At 48.4% G+C, this 21,459-nt stretch overlaps 1 protein-coding gene and 1 pseudogene across 1 annotated transcript in view; both read right to left on the reverse strand.

The window, feature by feature from the left end:
* Positions 1 to 3,448: 3,448 nt before the first annotated feature.
* Positions 3,449 to 21,459, reverse strand: part of TPGS2 (tubulin polyglutamylase complex subunit 2) — a 38,228-nt gene continuing 20,217 nt past the window's right edge. Inside the window, exons 3-6 of the mRNA XM_063958024.1 lie at positions 9,662 to 9,793; positions 8,122 to 8,226; positions 5,438 to 5,601; positions 3,449 to 3,832 (exon numbers count right to left, since the gene is read on the reverse strand). Coding sequence (XP_063814094.1) covers positions 3,611 to 3,832; positions 5,438 to 5,601; positions 8,122 to 8,226; positions 9,662 to 9,793 — 623 coding nt within the window. The 3' untranslated portion in view covers positions 3,449 to 3,610. The remainder of the gene's footprint in view (positions 3,833 to 5,437; positions 5,602 to 8,121; positions 8,227 to 9,661; positions 9,794 to 21,459) is intronic.
* Positions 6,265 to 6,382, reverse strand: LOC134952172 (5S ribosomal RNA; annotated as a pseudogene).

The raw sequence follows: 21,459 nt of genomic DNA on the forward strand, positions 1-21,459 counted from the left end.
TCCTCCTCCTTCTCTGCCCCGTCCCGCCTCTGATGCTGCTCTGCTCAGTGCTGTAACTGCTGGTGCTGAGGAGAATAATCCACCTCCTTCTCTGCCCCGTCCCGCCTCTGATGCTGCTCTGCTCAGTGCTGAAACTGCTGGCGCTGAGGAGAATAATCCACCTCCTTCTCTGCCCCGTCCCGCCTCTGATGCTGTCCTGCTCAGTGCTGTAACTGCTGGTGCTGAGGAGAATAATCTGCCTCCTTCTCTGCCTCGTCCCGCCTCTGATGCTGCCCTGCTCAGTGCTGTAACTGCTGGTGCTGAGGAGAATAATCCTCCTCCTTCTCTGCCCCGTCCCACCTCTGATGCTGCCCTGCTCAGTGCTGTAACTGCTGGTGCTGAGGAGAATAATCCTCCTCCTCCTCCTCTACCCCGTCCCGCCTCTGATGCTGTCCTGCTCAGTGCTGTAACTGCTGGTGCTGAGGAGAATAATCCACCTCCTTCTCTGCCCCGTCCCGCCTCTGATGCTGCCCTGCTCAGTGCTGTAACTGCTGGTGCTGAGAATACTCCGCCTCCTTCTCTGTCCGTCCCACCTCTGATACTGCCCTGCTCAGTGCTGTAAATGCTGATGCTGAGGAGAATAATCCACCTCCTTCTCTGCCCCTGTCCCGCCTCTGATGCTGCCCTGCTCAGTGCTGTAACTGCTGGTGCTGAGGAGAATAATCTGCCTCCTTCTCTGCCCCGTCCCGCCTCTGATGCTGCCCTGCTCAGTGCTGTAACTGCTGGTGCTGAGGAGAATAATCTGCCTCCTTCTCTGCCCCGTCCCGCCTCTGATGCTGCCCTGCTCAGTGCTGTAACTGCTGGTGCTAAGGAGAATAATCCTCCTCCTCCTCTACCCCATCCCGCCTCTGATGCTGCCCTGCTCAGTGCTGTAACTGCTGGTGCTGAGGAGAATAATCCACCTCCTCCTCTGCCCCGTCCCGCTTCTGATAATGCTCTGCTCAGTGCTGTAACTGCTGGTGCTGAGGAGAATAATCCGCCTCCTTCTCTGCCCCGTCCCGCCTCTGATGCTGCCCTGCTCAGTGCTGTAACTGCTGGCGCTGAGGAGAATAATCCACCTCCTTCTCTGCCCCGTCCCGCCTCTGATGCTGCCCTGCTCAGTGCTGTAACTGCTGGTGCTGAGGAGAATAATCCGCCTCCTTCTCTGCCCCGTCCCGCCTCTGATGCTGCCCTGCTCAGTGCTGTAACTGCTGGTGCTGAGGAGAATAATCCGCCTCCTTCTCTGCCCCGTCCCGCCTCTGATGCTGTCCTGCTCAGTGCTGTAACTGCTGGTGCTGAGGAGAATAATCCGCCTCCTTCTCTGCCCCGTCCCGCCTCTGATGCTGCCCTGCTCAGTGCTGTAACTGCTGGTGCTGAGGAGAATAATCCGCCTCCTCCCCTGCCCCGTCCCGCCTCTGATGCTGCCCTGCTCAGTGCTGTACATGCTGGTGCTGAGGAGAATAATCCGCCTCCTTCTCTGCCCTGTCCCGCCTCTGATGCTGCCCTGCTCAGTGCTGTAACTGCTGGTGCTGAGGAGAATAATCTGCCTCCTTCTCTGCCCCGTCCCGCCTCTGATGCTGCCCTGCTCAGTGCTGTAACTGCTGGTGCTAAGGAGAATAATCCTCCTCCTCCTCTACCCCATCCCGCCTCTGATGCTGCCCTGCTCAGTGCTGTAACTGCTGGTGCTGAGGAGAATAATCCACCTCCTCCTCTGCCCCGTCCCGCTTCTGATAATGCTCTGCTCAGTGCTGTAACTGCTGGTGCTGAGGAGAATAATCCGCCTCCTTCTCTGCCCCGTCCCGCCTCTGATGCTGCCCTGCTCAGTGCTGTAACTGCTGGCGCTGAGGAGAATAATCCACCTCCTTCTCTGCCCCGTCCCGCCTCTGATGCTGCCCTGCTCAGTGCTGTAACTGCTGGTGCTGAGGAGAATAATCCGCCTCCTTCTCTGCCCCGTCCCGCCTCTGATGCTGCCCTGCTCAGTGCTGTAACTGCTGGTGCTGAGGAGAATAATCCGCCTCCTTCTCTGCCCCGTCCCGCCTCTGATGCTGTCCTGCTCAGTGCTGTAACTGCTGGTGCTGAGGAGAATAATCCGCCTCCTTCTCTGCCCCGTCCCGCCTCTGATGCTGCCCTGCTCAGTGCTGTAACTGCTGGTGCTGAGGAGAATAATCCGCCTCCTCCCCTGCCCCGTCCCGCCTCTGATGCTGCCCTGCTCAGTGCTGTACATGCTGGTGCTGAGGAGAATAATCCGCCTCCTTCTCTGCCCTGTCCCGCCTCTGATGCTGCCCTGCTCAGTGCTGTAACTGCTGGTGCTGAGGAGAATAATCCCCCTCCTTCTCTGCCCCGTCCCAACTCTGATGCTACCCTGCTCAGTGCTGTAACTGCTGGTGCTGAGGAGAATAATCCGCCTCCTTCTCTGCCCCGTCCCGCCTCTGATGCTGCCCTGCTCAGTGCTGTAACTGCTGGTGCTGAGGAGAATAATCCGCCTCCTTCTCTGCCCCGTCCCGCCTCTGATGCTACCCTGCTCAGAGCTGTAACTGCTGGAACGACAGGCCAAGCTCTGCCCCCTGCATGTTAAATATGTAAGGTCTCCTTGCTTAGCTTCTCGCTCCCCTTATGGCTCGTCACTAGTCATCTCAGCGACCCCGACAACTGTGGATTTTTAAATGTCACCCCTTTCCCATCCCCACCCCTAGGTGTGTCTTACCCCCACAGTGTTTGTTTCCAGATCGTAAGTCATATGTGTACCAAGTTTGGTGTAAATTGCTCCAGGCATTCCAGAGTTATGCTGGAACATACACACATACATAGATCAGATGATAGATAGATATACACAGTATAGCTATAACATTCAAATGTGCCTACACATACACAGAGTAATGGGAGACCGCGCGCCTTTCCGGCTGCCACAGACCTTGTACAGAATGTCCGGCATTAATGAAGGATGGAGTTTTAGGACCATTCATGGTCACTTTTACCATAGACAGAACTGCCGTCCCCCTGTCTAGTGTAGTGGGGACATGTGCTGCAGCCCAGGGCTGAGGCAGGAATAGTGGTATATAACTGTATGAGTCAGGTACTGATATCTACAACCAATGCGCTGTGCTCGTGCAAGGACTCTGATGCACTCAGTAATAAGGGCTACCTATTATCACAAAGGAGATAAAATATGCCAAGGCCACACTAGTAATCTCATTTACACAAACAAGCGTCCACGCCTAGATACAAAAGCAATGACTCCCACACAAACAGCGGACAGCAACAACCTGGCATATCAGTAATGTAACAGTCTACGGACGGCGAGTACAGATCATTAATGTCTCGCCGAGTGATCGGTTCCCTTCATTGGTTCTTCTGTCATTGCAATGACAGTAGCTGCACTGATATATAGTGTATCCATCCTAATTCACAAAGCTAGAGGCCAGCTAAATCATCCAGACAGTATTTGCATTTAATATGAGCAAGCATAAAACAAGAACCAGCCTTTTTACATTTACACAATGGTCAATAGTCACCGCGTATGTCCGCACATACAGTAGGTGGATAAATACATTTATATACAGAGTCACTCCTGTATGCTAGGAGCAGGCAATGTTCATTTCCGGGACACGCCACTAGGGGGTGCTGGGTTTTTGGAGGACGCGAGGGAGGCTTTCTGGTAGCCACTTGGGGGCGCTGGCAGCTTCTTCTTGGTCACTGGGGTTTTATTCTTGCTCTTAAAGATTTTGCTGGGATCCAACTTGTTGATGAAATAATCTTGTTCGTCCGCCAGCTGAGAGGGGTTGAAGGTGATGGGACTGTACATGTTCATCCATTGCTGCCGTAGAGAGATACACATGGTAATATACTCACCGGGCTTATGCAATTTCACCATGAAAACAAACATTATTTAAACATTTGGAACCAAAACAATGTTGTGGCCTTTTTATCCCCGTTGTTAATGCTATTGTCACCCTAGCAACTATCGCCAGACAGAAACCTCTTGGTAAGCCTCAATCACTCCTCCAGGACAGATAAATGTATTGTGCAGATTGCTACGTACCTGAAAGCAGCGCTGTATACCTTTTGGGGGTCATTCCGAGTTGTTCGCTCGCAAGCTGCTTTTAGCAGCTTTGCACACGCTAAGCCGCCGCCTACTGGGAGTGAATCTTAGCTTATCAAAATTGCGAACGAAAGATTAGCAAAATTGCGAATAGACACTTCTTAGCAGTTTCTGAGTAGCTCCACACTTACTCGGCATCTGCGATCAGTTCAGTCAGTTTCGTTCCTGGTTTGACATCACAAACACACCCAGCGTTCGCCCAGACACTCCTCCGTTTCTCCAGCCACTCCCGCGTTTTTCCCAGAAACGGTAGCGTTTTTTCGCACACACCCATAAAACGGCCAGTTTCCGCCCAGAAACACCCACTTCCTGTCAATCACACTACGATCACCAGAACGAAGAAAAAACCTTGTAATGCCGTGAGTAAAATACCTAACTGCATAGCAAATTTACTTGGCGCAGTCGCACTGCGGACATTGCGCATGCGCATTAGCGATTAATCGCTACGTTGCGACAAAAAAATAACGAGCGAACAACTCGGAATGACCCCCTTAGTACATAGTGTTAAGCTGGGAACACACTTTTACAATTCCTCCTACAATTACACGTAGGATAGAAAGTCCCAATGATTCATGCGTGCACACCTATACAATCTACCATGCCATACACAATTCTCGTCTCTCAAATCCACCTGCTGAAAGGACCGTGACTGGAGAAGTACCGGCAGAGGTCCAGGACAGAATGTTCGGTGGTGCCTACACACTTCCAGGTGTGTCACAGAAATTTCAGGGCTTCCATAGACCAGATCAGCAGACGAGACCGGATTTCTTGCGATGATGCTGATCATGAGTGCGTCCACACTCTTACAGCTCACCAAGGGATTGTAAATCTTATGATCTGCGAGATGACTGTACAGGTGTGTACCCAGGTGTACATGAGTGGTGTACAGCTAGTATACACAATTGCTGTGTTAGCAGCCATTGATGCCTGGCATAGCAATATAATTTGCTGCTATTATATTACTATCAGTACTGAGTAATTAGACCATCCTAATCACATCACTAAATCAACCAGCACACCAGTGGTCTTAGATAAGATGGACAGCCCTTACTGCATTTAGCAAGGGTCACAGAACCTATTGTCATCACTTCTGACAACCGGAGACATATGGACTATCTGCAGATAATGTGGGAGGAGTTAGAATGAGCTGTAGCCAATCAGTATCTCAGCTTCCCATCATGGCCTTCTGCCAAACATTCTGTCTCTTTATTTTACTGCATTGTTTTTTTCTACGCATAACAAACGGCGGTCACCAGAATACATTCCTAAAATGATCAGAGAAAGATCGTTATGGCAGTAACATGGGTTCCGGCTGCTGACCTTGGCCTGCGGGCTGAGCCCGTAGCTGGTGAAGGCATACTGCCACTGTGGGAGGCCGCGGTGACACAAGAGGAGCCGGTAATATGCCGTGAAGGTGTCTGTAAGGAAGTGCCAGTAGAGTGCCCGGTCTAGGAACCAGATGGTTGGATCGGGGATTGCCTGTCCTGGGGGGGGGGGGGGGGGGCGAGAAACACAGAATTGGTGAACAGCTCGTTATCCTTGTACATCCAAATAGCAGCTAACATTTGCCTTATGGAATGGAGATATCAGTATAACAAAAAAGAAAAGAAGAAAGACTCTTGGTTGGTGCACTCTTAGAAGAATGACATATGTTAATGTATATATGAAAAACTATAAAATATAACTTTTATTGATATATTTAGAATAAAGTCCCTTAAACTAAAGAAAAGGAAAATAGGGGTATATTCATGAATAAATTCATATATTCTCCGATGAATATCGGTTATTAGAACAGGCGGCAGCGGTGACGGAAATAGACCTCACTTAAGAAGTCCTGCAATAGGATGTATTGTGGTACCTGAACCAGCTCTAATGAGTAGGCTCAAAGGTAGGTGTGATAGTGTAACTATTAAGTTGCCGGTGTATACTCAGAGAGATTAGTATACTTCACCAAATTCTGGGTGAAGAAGAGACTGTACATCAGATAGAGTGCTGTGACTCAGTAGTTACACTAAATACAGGTAAGCTGTCTATATAGGTGGGTAACACATCATATGGAGCTATATTTTGTGTCCAAAGGGTTGGACTAAGGATAGAATGACAGGTTGAATCTGCTGTCAATGTTAGACCAGAGTTATCCTATATCAGACCTACTAAACCGAGTATTCCCAGGTGGTCTCCCACCAGGTACTGACACGGCCCTATGCTGTATAGCTTCCAAGATCGGGCGGGGTTGGGCACATGCGGTATGGTATGATAGTAGGTCATGAACGTATGATTAGCCTCCTCTCCAGAATCATTGATGAGAGTTCAAGAAAATGAGGAAGGGGGAGAAAAAGAGCGGGATCCGCTGTTGGTGTAAAATGGAGTGGAGATATCCTCTTACTCACTGGGCATCTAATCATGGATAATAGGGCCCCCAAACCCCCACCACTATACTCTATATATACCCAACTGCACTGCCCATGCAGGTATTAGTCCTCCAGCTGCTGAAGACTATAAGAAGCAAGAGAGAGTGTACACTGTTATCCTATCGCTCCAGCTGAATAATCTCCTGGTGGAACCTGGCAGGATAGCTGCAACATGGGGGGTTCCAAGCTACATGTGAGCCTGAACCTTCTCTGAGCTAGTAACACTGCGGAAGCTACATGTGAGCCTGAACCTTCTCTGAGCTAGTAACACTGCGGAAGCTACATGTGAGCCTGAACCTTCTCTGAGCTAGTAACACTGCGGAAGCTACATGTGAGCCTGAACCTTCTCTGAGCTAGTAACACTGCGGAAGCTACATGTGAGCCTGAACCTTCTCTGAGCTAGTAACACTGCGGAAGCCCTATGCCCATAAGCTCTCACAGGCCTTGCTGAACAGATGAAGGTCTTGGGGAGGAAAGACTAGGACCACTAGTCTCCGTGTGTATTTATCTGTACATATACTGTGCAGGAGTTGTCTCTTCTATAGGACAGAGGTTCTAGGATCTGTGATGAGGCAATATAGCTTCCATAGTATACCACTGTATGAAAGAAGGGACTCTCAGAGGCTTGCCCCATCAGTAGGCCATCAGGATGACAATTATCTCCCCCATCACATTAAGGAAATGATCACCAGCTAAATGATTACCGAGTATCTCCTATCTCCCTGTAACCCAGTGTACTGCAAAGTCTGAGCGGAACCTGCCTGTTGCAGCCATGTGGTATATCCCCGGGGCATGTCCAGCTCACCCACAGCAGTTAAGGGGTTAAACTAAATCTGTCGGGAGGTATGCTGAACGGGCACTGGCCACTGTTGGCCAACCAGTTGCCCAGGTCACTTCACATACGGGATGATAGTAGACTGAATCCTAAGGATGTCTCCAGCCCCTGAGACTCTAACAGCTTGGCCTGGTGGTTTCTATCCGCTAATGGTAGAGAACCCATCTCTGATCTACTGCACAGGAGACCAGTAACTAGTAATCGGAGTGTTCCCAAAGGGGACAAATCCATTCACCCAGCGATAAATGTGAGCTCTCCTTTGCTGAAGATCAGATCTCTCCATTATTTCTAGTTTTTTGGAATGTAAGAAGCAAGGACTGGACCTGTAACGTGACTACAGAGGTAGAGTCTACAAATGGGCTGTACAGAAGGTGTGTGAGGGATCATGCACACATCAGTCCAGCATACCATTAATGTGCACATTACAGACTGCAGGACTGAGCAGTTTTGCCTCATTTTCCCGTGTGTAATGGGTCACAGCAGCACAATCCCAGATTGCGGACTGTGCATTGGTAGAACTGGCTGCTTGTCTGCATCATCCTTACAGCTGCAATGTGCACAGACCAGACAGAAAACCCATGGTTCACTAATGATAACCTCAGGGCATTGCTGCTCATTATCCATCTATTTCCCTGTTACATCTGTAATATGAGTGACTACAATCGGACATTGCCCTCTAATTGGTGATGAACGCTGCGGGCTTGAGGTTCAATGTTACACAGACCAGGAAATATATAAAAAAAATATCTTCAACCAACCTGGCTTTGAGCTCTTGTAAACCAGACAGACTTTCCCGTCACCGTTACATGGGTCCAGCTCAAAGATCGTGTTCCGGGAATCAAAGTGCGGATGCTCCGGGCAGCCTGAAACAATACAATCCAGGTAAGACCAGAAAAGCCAATTCCTCGCACAGCTTTCCTTTATAAGTGTCCAAACATGCCACTTATCAAAATGAATTAATAATGAAAGTATACTGTATTCTTATTTTTAGACATAAATCTAGTAGGAGAATCTAATGGGCTAAGGCTGGCATCAATGGCGGTGATACTGGTCCAAATACAACAGAGACAACACCTACAATAATATAATGGAACGTGACTGGATCCTTAATGGTAATATTGGAAAAACCAGTCAGGAGATGACCAGTTCCTTCCTCTGTTTGCAGCAACTTTCCTGTAAATTGGGAGAAACCCCCAGGTTTGTGGCCATGTACCCCAGACAAAGGGTAGGAGGAGCATAACTGATTAGACCAGGAAAGCAGAGACAATGAGATCCGGTCACCTTTGTAAAGCACATTGTGCCAGTGGGTGATGAAGGTGCAAGTGTATGTACCATGGGGGTCATTCCGAGTTGATCGCTAGCTGCATTCGTTCGCTGTGCAGCGATGAGGCAAAAAAACCCGGCACTTCTGCGCATGCGTATGCGGCGCAATGCACACGTGCGACGTACTATTACCACGAACGGTGTAGTTTCACACAGGGTCTAGCGAAGCTTTTCAGTCGCACTGCTGGCCGCAGAGTGATTGACATGAAGTGGGCGTTTCTGGATGTCAACTGACTGTTTTCAGGAAGTGTTCGGAAAAAATGCAGGCGTGCCAGGAAAAACGCAGGTGTGACTGGGCGAAAGCAGGGCGTGTTTGTGACGTCAAAACAGGAACTGAGCAGTCTGAAGTCATCGCAAGCGCTGAGTAGGTATTGAGCTACTCTAAAACTGCACAATAAAAACGTAGCCGCTCTGCGATCCTTTCGTTCGCACTTCTGCTAAGCTAAAATACACTCCCAGTGGGAGGCGGCACAGCGTTTGCACGGCTGCTAACAACTGCTAGCGAGCGATCAACTCGGAATGACCACCAATATACAGACAGAACGCTGCATTCACCATGCAGCGTCCTCTGTTCTGCACATTTAGAGTTTAATGTATTTATACATAACAAAAATATGGCAAATGCATCTCCATGATTCCTTTAAGAATCTCCAAAACGAAACCAAGAAGACAGGAGAGACGCGGGTCACACGCCTGCAAGACTCCCATAAAACACACATCTCTGTGCATCTGATAAGTCACCTCCCTGTTCCTTTGCGGTAACGGTCCAGGAGTGCCCATACATTTCCAATACATCTCTACTACATCTAAATCTGTACTGCGACTCTGTACGGACCCAATCGGGATGCTTGTGTGGTGCAACTAACACACATTGCAAAGACAAAAATCAAAGCTCCACTGCGTCCAAGTCATTCCCTAGATCATTCCAAAAGGGTAATTAAATTCCATATTTTGGAGGGCGATTGAATTTTGTACCTTTCTCATCCAGGTCGTCATCCAGGACGGCGAGCGTGGGCGCGTTCGGCAAGGCGTAAGTAGAGGAATTTCTCAGCAGAGTGAGACTGGAAATACCATTGATCACCATGGTCCCCACCTGGATGGCATTATCTGTAAGAGGCACAGGAGAAAAGTTCTGGAGAAACCATGAGCAAATAACGACAGCAGCAAAGACCAACAGCAACGGTCAGGCCCACATCAGGCATAGATTACAGCGATAATATCATACAGATATATGGGATCTAGAATGTGAAATATGCCTGGGACTTGGAGGTTTCATGCTATTTGATGCAAAATGCATTTGAAATAATTCCCGTCTTTTCACCCACTGTGCATGGCATTTCCCTCCTGCTTACCTTGTTTAGCAGAGCTCCTCTATAACTGCAGGAAGAAACAGGATTTTGTACGTTTTGCAGTTTCCCCCCAAAAAAAAGAGATCCTGGAGGAGACGTATCAAACCTCGGAGAGAGATAAAGTACCAACCAATCAGCTCCTAATTGTCATTTTTCAAATACAGCCTGTAACAGGACAGGAGCTGATTGACTGGTATTTTATCTCTCTTTCTCCAAGCTTTGCTAAATCTGCCACCCCCCTCTCAAAGAAGCTTAATCAATATATTAGCAATACCCACTGTGTTTATCCCGAACATCTCATGATTCAGTGTATTCGCCTACATTTATAATTAGAACGACTTCAGCATTTTCCCTGTGTACTAATTAAACATCCATTTGTATTAATTAAACAGAGAACACCGTTAGCACTTGCTAGTGTAACCAGGGCACAGCATTGTACATGCGATCACACAGACCAGATAACGGTAATATGACGTCATACTTTCCCGGTATCGTTACGGAAACGTGCCGTTTATTCTCTGATAGAGGGCAGTACGGTGTAGGCCATAAAATAGATGACAGAGTGGATTTAACTTATCATTACATTTTGGATATTGGATTTTTCAGTATTTTTGAATATTTGCATACCATAGGGAGATCTCGTGGATGGGACCCAAGTCTAAACACAGAACACATTTATGTATCATATACACACAGCCTGAAAGTCATTTTATACAAGATATTTAATCATTTTGTGCATTAAACAAAGTTTACAATAAATGATTATTTTATTTATTTATTAACAGTTTCTTATATAGCGCAGCATATTCCGTTGCGCTTTACAATTAGAATAACAGTAATAGAACAAAACTGAGTAAAAACAGACAGACATAGAGGTAGGAAGGCCCTGCTCGCAAGGTCACAATCTATATAAATCCCTCCCCTGAATGCTGCGGCTATTAAATAACAGAAGACTAAATACAACAGCCTCCTCTATGTATGTACAATGCAGACATCGTAGCTACACACACTTACAAACACGTGATTAGCCCCCCCCCCCCATCGCAAATAGGATGAGCCCTACACAACCAGAGTACCCATATTTCGTCATATATGCATTTTTATTTTTATTTTGCACTGAAACAAGCTGGTACCCCAAAGCCTCCATAAAGCAGGCGCTACAAGGGCCAGCAATCCCTGTGAACTTATGATTCAAAAAAGGCCTCAAAAAGAGTACAGTAATGGGAGTTGTACAAGTAATGTCGAGGCTCTCAGGCGCCCTCACCTGGCAAATGTTGAGCATTGCACCCGTTCTACTACACAGAAAGAGGTACCAGACGACAGAGACATCACGCTATACCTGCTGGGATCCGCTCGTTGAGATGCCAGCGGACAGATGACCGACACTGGAAACTGGCATTCAGTCACTGAAGATCTCGACATCGGAGGGGGTAAGTATTTTTTCGTTCACCGCTCAGTAATGCCCAATACATCCGTGACGTACTTCGCCATGTGCGCACCTGAAATCGCAATTGCGACTCTGTACACACTCCATGAGCTCCGGCATTGCGTCTGAAACATCGGGCCTAGTTCACGTTTGTACGCAAAGCCGGTGTTCACGCAACGGCGCGATTATTGGCACAGCGCGTGCCTTCAGCTGCGATCATGTATGTAGAGAAACATGGTGCCAGTGTCGCTACTGCCGTAGTCAGTCTGTGTAGCCATAGGCTCCATGTTCTGTGTTATTGCGTCGGTGCTGCATGTGCGTACGCAGCTGCTGAGCACTTTGCGATGGCACCGGGGGGGGGGGGGGGGGGGGTCGTCTATATTCTTCGTTGGACGGCAGAGTCACCTGCGATGACTAGCAAGTCCGTAGCATGAAAAATGGCAGCTGTGCAGGCATGTGCTTACAGAGTATACACCTGAGAGTATTACTACATTACTATAAGAAGTCCACTTTTACTGGATCCTGTCCATTAACAGCAACGGCAGAAAACGGCTAAAGGCAGAGTACGATTCAACTCTTCAAAACTCTTCTTGATAACACACAACACGGGGCCTGATTCAGTAAGGATTGCATATTCTAATAATTAACAGAATTTGCAATCCTCCTAGCATGCTGACCACCCATCACTGAGCAAGGCCACCCAGCACGCTGACCACCCATCACTGAGCAAGGCCGCCCAGCACGCTGACCACCCATCACTGAGCAAGGCCGCCCAGCACGCTGACCACCCATCACTGAGCAAGGCCGCCCAGCACGCTGACCAGCCATCACTGAGCAAGGCCGCCCAGCACGCTGACCAGCCATCACTGAGCAAGGCCACCCAGCACGCTGACCACCCATCACTGAGCAAGGCCGCCCAGCACGCTGACCACCCATCACTGAGCAAGGCCGCCCAGCACGCTGACCAGCCATCACTGAGCAAGGCCACCCAGCACGCTGACCACCCATCACTGAGCAAGGCCGCCCAGCACGCTGATCACCCATCACTGAGCAAGGCCGCCCAGCACGCTGACCAGCCATCACTGAGCAAGGCCGCCCAGCACGCTGACCACCCATCACGGAGCAAGGCCGTCCAGCACGCTGACCATCCATCACTGAGCAAGGCCGCCCAGCACGCTGACCACCCATCACTGAGCAAGGCCGCCCAGCACGCTGACCACCCATCACTGAGCAAGGCCGCCCAGCACGCTGACCACCCATCACGGAGCAAGGCCGTCCAGCACGCTGACCATCTATCACTGAGCAAGGCCGCCCAGCACGCTGACCGCCCCTTCCCCAGTTTAACAAGCAGAAATTGCATCTACAAACAGCATAAATATATAATTCTTCCTCTAGTTACCATATACCCTATTTTCTGTATTATTCCTAAACACCACAAAGCGGAGAGCCCTGGTAAAAAGAGTTTGTACAATTGCCAACGGTATTAAAGTTCCAGGTGTCGGTTTAAATAAGATTTTACTTACCGATAAATCTATTTCTCATAGTCCGTAGTGGATGCTGGGGACTCCGTCAGGACCATGGGGAATAGCGGCTCCGCAGGAGACAGGGCACAAAAGCAAGCTTTTAGGATCACATGGTGTGTACTGGCTCCTCCCCCTATGACCCTCCTCCAAGCCTCAGTTAGGTACTGTGCCCGGACGAGCGTACACAATAAGGAAGGATCTTGAATCCCGGGTAAGACTCATACCAGCCACACCAATCACACCGTACAACTTGTGATTTGAACCCAGTTAACAGTATGATAACAATGAAGTAGCCTCTAAAAAAGATGGCTCACAACAAAAATAACCCGATTTTTTTGTAACAATAACTATGTACAAGTAATGCAGACAATCCGCACTTGGGATGGGCGCCCAGCATCCACTACGGACTATGAGAAATAGATTTATCGGTAAGTAAAATCTTATTTTCTCTAACGTCCTAGTGGATGCTGGGGACTCCGTCAGGACCATGGGGATTATACCAAAGCTCCCAAACGGGCGGGAGAGTGCGGATAACTCTGCAGCACCGAATGAGAGAACTCCAGGTCCTCCTCAGCCAGGGTATCAAATTTGTAGAATTTAGCAAACGTGTTTGCCCCTGACCAAGTAGCTGCTCGGCAAAGTTGTAAAGCCGAGACCCCTCGGGCAGCCGCCCAAGATGAGCCCACCTTCCTTGTGGAATGGGCATTTACAGATTTTGGCTGTGGCAGGCCTGCCACAGAATGTGCAAGCTGAATTGTACTACAAATCCAACGAGCAATAGTCTGCTTAGAAGCAGGAGCACCCAGCTTTTTGGGTGCCTACAATATAAACAGCAAGTCAGACTTTCTGACTCCAGCCGTCCTGGAATTATATATATATATATATATATATTTTCAGGGCCCTGACAACGTCTAGCAACTTGGAGTCCTCCAAGTCCCTAGTAGCCGCAGGCACCACAATAGGTTGTTTCAGGTGAAACGCTGACACCACCTTAGGAAGAAACTGGGGACGAGTCCGCAGTTCTGCCCTGTCCGAATGGAAAATCAAATATGGGCTTTTGTAAGACAAAGCCGCCAATTTTGACAATCGCCTGGCCGAGGCCAGGGCCAACAGCATGGTCACTTTCCATGTGAGATATTTCAAATCCACAGATTTGAGTGGTTCAAACCAATATGATTTGAGGAATCCCAACACTACGTTGAGATCCCACGGTGCCACTGGAGGCACACAAGGGCTGTATATGCAATACTCCCTTGACAAACGTCTGGACTTCAGGAACTGAAGCCAATTTTTTCTGGAAGAAAATCTATAGGGCCGAAACTTGAACCTTAATGGACCCCAATTTGAGGCTCATAGACACTCCTGTTTGCAGGAAGTGCAGAAATCGACCTAGTTGAAATTTTTTCGTGGGGCCTTCCTGGCCTCACCCACGCAACATATTTTTACCACATGTGGTGATAACGTTGTGCGGTCACCTCCTTCCTGGCTTTGACCAGGGTAGGTATGACCTCTTCCGGAATGCCTTTTCCCTTAGGATCCGGCGTTCAAACCGCCATGCCGTCAAATGCAGTCGCGGTAAGTCTTGGAACAGACAAGGTCCCTGCTGGAGCAGGTCCTTTCTTAAAGGCCGATGCCACGGTTCCTCTTGGAACAGACATGGTACTTGCTGAAAGCAAATCCCTTCTTAGCTCCCGAGGCCATTAGTCCTCTGTGAGCATCTCTTGAAGTTCCGGTTACCAAGTCCCTCTTGGCCAATCCGGAGCCACGAGTATAGTTCTTACTCCTCTATGTCTTATAATTCTCAATACCTTGGTTATGAGAAGCAGAGAAGGGAACACATACACCGACTGTTACACCCACGGTGTTACCAGGACGTCCACAGCTATCGCCTGAAGGTCTCGTGACCTGGCGCAATACCTGTCCCATTTTTTTGTTCGGGCGGGACGCCATCATGTCCACCTTTGGTCTTTCCCAACGGTTCACAATCATGCGGAAAACTTCCCGATGAAGTTCCCACTCTCCCGGGTGGAGGTCGTGCCTGCTGAGGAAGTCTGCTTCCCAGTCGTCCACTCCCGGAATGAACACTGCTGACAGTGCTATCACATGATTTTCCGCCTAGCGAAAAATCCTTGCAGTTTTGCCACTGCCCTCCTGCTTCTTGTGCCGCCCTTTCTGTTTACGTGGGCGACTGCCGTGATGTTATCCCACTGGATCAATACCGGCTGACCTTGAAGCAGAGGTCTTGCTAAGCTTAGAGCATTATAAATTTGCTCTTAGCTCCAGTATATTTATGTGGAGAGAATTCTCCAGACTTGATCACACTCCTTGTGTGACTGCTCCCCAGCCTCTCAGGCTGGCCTCCGTGGTCACGAACATCCAATCCTGAATGCCGAATCTGCGGCCCTCTAGAAGATGAGCACTCTGTAATCACCACAGGAGAGACACCCTTGTCCTTGGATATAGGGTTATCCGCTGATGCATCTGAAGATGCGATCCGGACCATTTGTCCAGCAGATCCCACTGAAGAGTTCTTGCGTGAAATCTGCCGAATGGAAGCGCTTCGTAATAAGCCACCATTTTTACCAGGACTCTTGTGCAATGATGCACTGACACTTTTCCTGGTTTTAGGAGGATCCCGATTAGCTCGGATAACTCCCTGGCTTTCTCCTCTGGGAGAAACACCTTTTTCTGGACTGTGTCCAGAATCATCCCTAGGACCAGCAGACGTGTCGTCGGAACAACTGCGGTTTTGGAATATTTAGAATCCACCCGTGCTGTCGTAGAACTACTTGAGATAGTGCTACTCCGACCTCCAACTGTTCTCTGGACCTTGTTCTTATCAGGAGGTCGTCCATTTTCTTTGAAGACGAATCCTCCTTTCGGTCATTACCTTGGTAAGGACCCGGGGTGCCTTGGACAATCCAACGGCATCGTCTTGAAACTGATAGTGACAGTTCTGTACCACGAACCTGAGGTACCCTTGGTGAGAAAAGGCAAATTTTGGGACATGGAGGTAAGCATCCCTGATGTCCCGGGACACCATATAGTCCCCTTGTTCTTTGCTATCACTGCTCTGAGTGACTCCATCTGGATTTGAACCCTTGTAAGTGTTCAAATTTTTCAGATTTAGAATAGGTCTCACCTAGCCTTCAGTACCACCATATAGTGTGGAGTAATACCCCTTTCCTTGTTGTCGGAGGGGTAAATTTATTATCACCTGCTGGGAATACAGCTTGTGAATTGTTTTCAATACTGCCTCCCTGTCGGAGGGAGACATTGGTACAGCAGACTACAGGAACCTGCGAGGGGGGAAACCTCTCGACATTCCAATCTGTACCCCTTGGATACTACTTGTAGGATCCAGGGGTCCTGTACGGTCCCAGCGTCATGCTGAGAACTTGGTAGAAGCGGTGGAGGGCTTCTGTTCCTGGGAATGGGCTGCCTGCTGCAGTCTTCTTCGCTTTCCTCTATCCCTGGGCAGATATGACTCTTATAGGGACGAAAGGACTGAGGCTGAAAAGACGGTGTCTTTTTCTGCAGAGATGTGACTTAGGGTAAAAAACGGTGGATTTTCCAGCAGTTGCCCTGGCCACCAGGTCCCATGGACCGACCCCAAATAACTCCTCCCCTTTATACGGCAATACATCTTTGTGCCGTTTGGAATCTGCATCACCTGACCACTGTCGTGTCCATAAACATCTTCTTGCAGATATGGACATCGCATTTACTCTTGATGCCAGAGTGCAAATATCCCTCTGCGCATCTCGCATATATAGAAATGCATCCTTTAAATGCTCTATAGTCAATAAAATACTGTCCCTGTCAAAGGTATCAATATTTTTAGTCAGGGAATCCGACCAAGCCACCTCAGCTCTGCACATCCAGGCTGAGGCGATCGCTGGTCGCAGTATAACACCAGCATGTGTGTGTATACTTTTTAGGATATTTTTCAGCCTCCTATCAGCTGGCTCCTTAAGTACGGCCCTATCCGTAGATGGTACCGCCACTTGTTCTGATAAGCGTGTGAGCGCCTTATCCACCCTGAGGGGTGTTTCCCACCGCGCCTTAACTTCTGGCGGGAAAGGGTATACCGCCAATAATTTTCTATCGGGGGAAACCCACGCATCATCACACACTTCATTTAATTTATCTGATTCAGGAAAAACTACAGGTAGTTTTTTCACCTCACACATAATACCCTTTTTTGTGGTACTTGGAGTATCAGAAATATGTAACACCTCCTTCATTGCCCTTAACGTGTGGCCCTAAAAGAAAATACGTTTGTTTCTTCACCGTCGACACTGAAATCAGTGTCCGTGTCTGGGTCTGAATAAGCCATCCATTCCGGTGTCGACTCCCTAGAGAGTGACATCACCATTACAGGCAATTTGCTCCGCCTCCTCACCAATATTTTCCTCATACATGTCGACACACACGTACCGACATACAGCACACACATAGGGAATGCTCTGATAGAGGACAGGACCCACTAGCCCTTTGGGGAGACAGAGGGAGAGTTTGCCAGCACACACCAAAACGCTATAATTATCCAGGGACAACCTTTATATAAGTGTTCCTCCCTTATAGCATTTTAATATATATACATATCGCCAAATCAGTGCCCCCCCTCTCTGTTTTAACCCTGTTTCTGTAGTGCAGTGCAGGGGAGAGCATGGGAGCCTTCCCACCAGCCTTTCTGTGAGGGAAAATGGCGCTGTGTGCTGAGGAGAATAGGCCCCGCCCCCTTTTCGGCGGGCTTCTTCTCCGGAGTTTTAGATATCTGGCAGGGGTTAAATACAGCCATATAGCCTCAAGGGCTATATGTGATGTATTTTTCGCCATACAGGTATTATACATTGCTGCCCAGGGCGCCCCCCCCAGCGCCCTGCACCCTCCGTGACCGCTGTGTGAAGTGTGCTGACAACAATGGCGCACAGCTGCAGTGCTGTGCGCTACCTGATGAAGACTGAGAGTCTTCTGCCGCCTGGTTCCGGACCTCTTCATCTTCAGCGTCTGCAAGGGGGGTCGGCGGCGCGGCTCCGGGACGAACCCCAGGGCGAGCCCTGTGTTCCGACTCCCTCTGCAGCTATGTCCAGTAGCCTAAGAATCCAATCCATCCTGCACGCAGGTGAGTTGAAAATCTCTCCCCTAAGTCCCTCGATGCAGTGAGCCTGTTGCCAGCAGGACTCACTGAAAATAAAGAACCTAAAAACTTTTTCTAAGTAACTCTTTAAGAGAGCCACCTAGATTGCACCCTTCTCGGCCGGGCACAAAAACCTAACTGAGGCTTGGAGGAGGGTCATAGGGGGAGGAGCCAGTACACACCATGTGATCCTAAAAGCTTGCTTTTGTGCCCTGTCTCCTGCGGAGCCGCTATTCCCCATGGTCCTGACGGAGTCCCCAGCATCCACTAGGACGTTAGAGAAATAACTAAACCCCAACTGGGAGGATTTCTGCTCAGTAAGCAGGTGATGGGTCACACTGCACAGGATAGCAGTAATAAACTGCAAGATACTGGGTGTGGTTCTAAGGTGGTCGCACATGCGTTCCTGCTGTAATGGCATACGCATACTATGTCCGCCTCCCCTCTCCTCCTAGCCCCTCACTGGCTCCCCTTCCCTTCCCGAATCCAATTCAAGCTTCTCACACTCAATTACAAAGCCCTTACCCACTCCTCTCTCATTCACATCTCTGACCTTATCTCCCTTTACTCTCCCACCCGTCCTCTTCGCTCTGCTAATGTACGCCGACTCTCCTGCCGACTGATTACTTCCCACTCCTACCTCCAAGATTTCTCACGTGCTGCTCCATTTCTCTGGAATTCTTTACCTCTCTCCATCAGACTCTCCACCTCTCTACAAAACTTCAAACGGGCTCTCAAGACCCACTTCTTTACCAAACCCAGCCGTCTTTCATCCTAAGCCCTCTGTGGCCCACGCTCACTGTTTACCCCATCTGTGTCACCCCTGTCTGTCTGCTCCTCCCCTTTAGAATGTAAGCTCTCACAAGCAGGGCCCTCTTGCCTCATGTGCTTATCCTTCTCTTAGTTACAAATCATGCAGCTTTCTGCCATCTGATACTTATTTCAGTATCACCTGCTGATATGTAGCTATATTGTACTTGTCCTATATTGTCTTCAATTGTAAGTTGCTGCTTTCCTGTTTTGATTATTTGTTTACGCTGCGGAACCCTTGTGGTGCCAATATATATATATATATATATATATATATATATATATATATATATATATATATATATATATATATATATATACATACACACATACAAATCCCTGCACTCTCACGCAACTCTGCCAACAACTGGGGTGCCAATCAGAGTCCGACCCACATAGAGGTGGTACCCATAGTACAATACAGGATTATCCACCTAGTGGAACAGATAGCACTCTCCAGACTTTACTTCAATAAATCAGCAAAAAAAGTTTTTAATGTAAAGGTAATCTCACAGTTCCAATGTAATATCCATTTCTGACGTTTCGGTCCACACCAGGACCTTTGTCAAGGAGTTACAGCGTGGTCACAGCAGTCATCATCACAGTGTGGTCAGCATATTTGGTAACTGTTATTACAGAGATGTTGCCTCACCGGCACCCATTAAGTATCCAGCTAAGGGCGCCAGTCCCGCCCCCACACTTACAGGAAGTGGGGTGGAACGCATGGCTGAGCCGCAAGCATCACTTCCTGATTCACAGGAAGTGTGCTGCGTCCATGTGTGTGATAATATAATTATTATGGGAATAATTATGTATTTTTCTTGTTTCCCCACCTAGCGTGCTGTTGTCCCACCGTTTCTTATGTCTTTGTGTACTGCGGTACAGTACCAATATAGTGACCTTACCGGCCTCTATTATACCCAGCTAAGATCGGAATTTGATGATACACTGGTTATGCTTATTATACTTACTAAATGCCCTGTGAAAGTATATCATGGCGGGAGGCAGAATATGAGCTGGATTGCGGTGGGTAATCTGCCCATCACTGCCGGTCTCATATCTGCCCATTAGCCAGTAATGCACATGAGTGTTATAAACTAATTTATTGATGTGGTACCCTATATATTGCTATGATGTCTGTGATACACTCCAATTAACCGCGGTGGGTAATCCCCCCAGCGCCGCTGGTACCACATCTGCTCAGTAATTAGTTACAAGTAGTTACACTCCATGCAATACACCATTGATAAGCTAACCAGTATTCCACTTCACTAATAAAGTAATCTATGTACTATTGCCATGTGCTAACGGTGACCGCTACTGTGGATAATGGAACTATAGCCCACTCCCGGCAACCCCCGGAAGTGACGTGTGCGCTCCAGCACAGACTTCCGGGTTGCGTTCCACGGCGCGCCCGATGCACCGATATCACACACATGGACGCAGCACACTTCCTGAGAATCAGGAAGTGATGCTTGCGGCTCAGCCATGCGTTCCACCCCACTTCCTGTAAGTGTGGCGGCGGGACTGGCGCCCTTAGCTGGATACTTAATGGGGGCCGGTGAGGCAACATCTCTGTAATAACAGTTACGAAATATGCTGACCATGCTGTGATGATGACTGCTGTGACCACGCTGTAACTCCTTGACAAAGGTCCTGGTGTGGACCGAAACGTCGGAAATAGATATTACATTGGAACTGTGAGATTACCTTTACATTAAAAACTTTTTTTGCTAATTTATTGAAGTAAAGTCTGGAGAGTGCTATCTGCTCCACTAGGTGGATAATCCTGTATTATATATATATATATATATATATATATATATATATATATATATATATATATATATATATATATATATATATATATATATATAATAAGAATTTACTTACCGATAATTCTATTTCTCGTAGTCCGTAGTGGATGCTGGGGACTCCGTAAGGACCATGGGGAATAGCGGCTCCGCAGGAGACTGGGCACAAAAGTAAAGCTTTAGAACTACCTGGTGTGCACTGGCTCCTCCCCCTATGACCCTCCTCCAAGCATCAGTTAGGATACTGTGCCCGGACGAGCGTACACAATAAGGAAGGATTTTGAATCCCGGGTAAGACTCATACCAGCCACACCAATCACACCATATAACTTGTGATCTAAACCCAGTTAACAGCATGATAACAGAGGAGCCTCTAGAAAAGATGGCTCACTACAGCAATAACCCGATTTTTTGGTAACAATAACTATGTACCAGTATTGCAGACAATCCGCACTTGGGATGGGCGCCCAGCATCCACTACGGACTACGAGAAATAGAATTATCGGTAAGTAAATTCTTATTTTCTCTAACGTCCTAAGTGGATGCTGGGGACTCCGTAAGGACCATGGGGATTATACCAAAGCTCCCAAATGGGCGGGAGAGTGCGGATGACTCTGCAGCACCAAATGAGAGAACTCCAGGTACTCCTCAGCCAGGGTATCAAATTTGTAGAATTTTACAAACGTATTTGCTCCTGACCAAGTAGCT

The sequence above is a fragment of the Pseudophryne corroboree genome, chromosome 1 (assembly GCF_028390025.1).
Source record: "Pseudophryne corroboree isolate aPseCor3 chromosome 1, aPseCor3.hap2, whole genome shotgun sequence".
NCBI lineage: Eukaryota > Metazoa > Chordata > Amphibia > Anura > Myobatrachidae > Pseudophryne > Pseudophryne corroboree.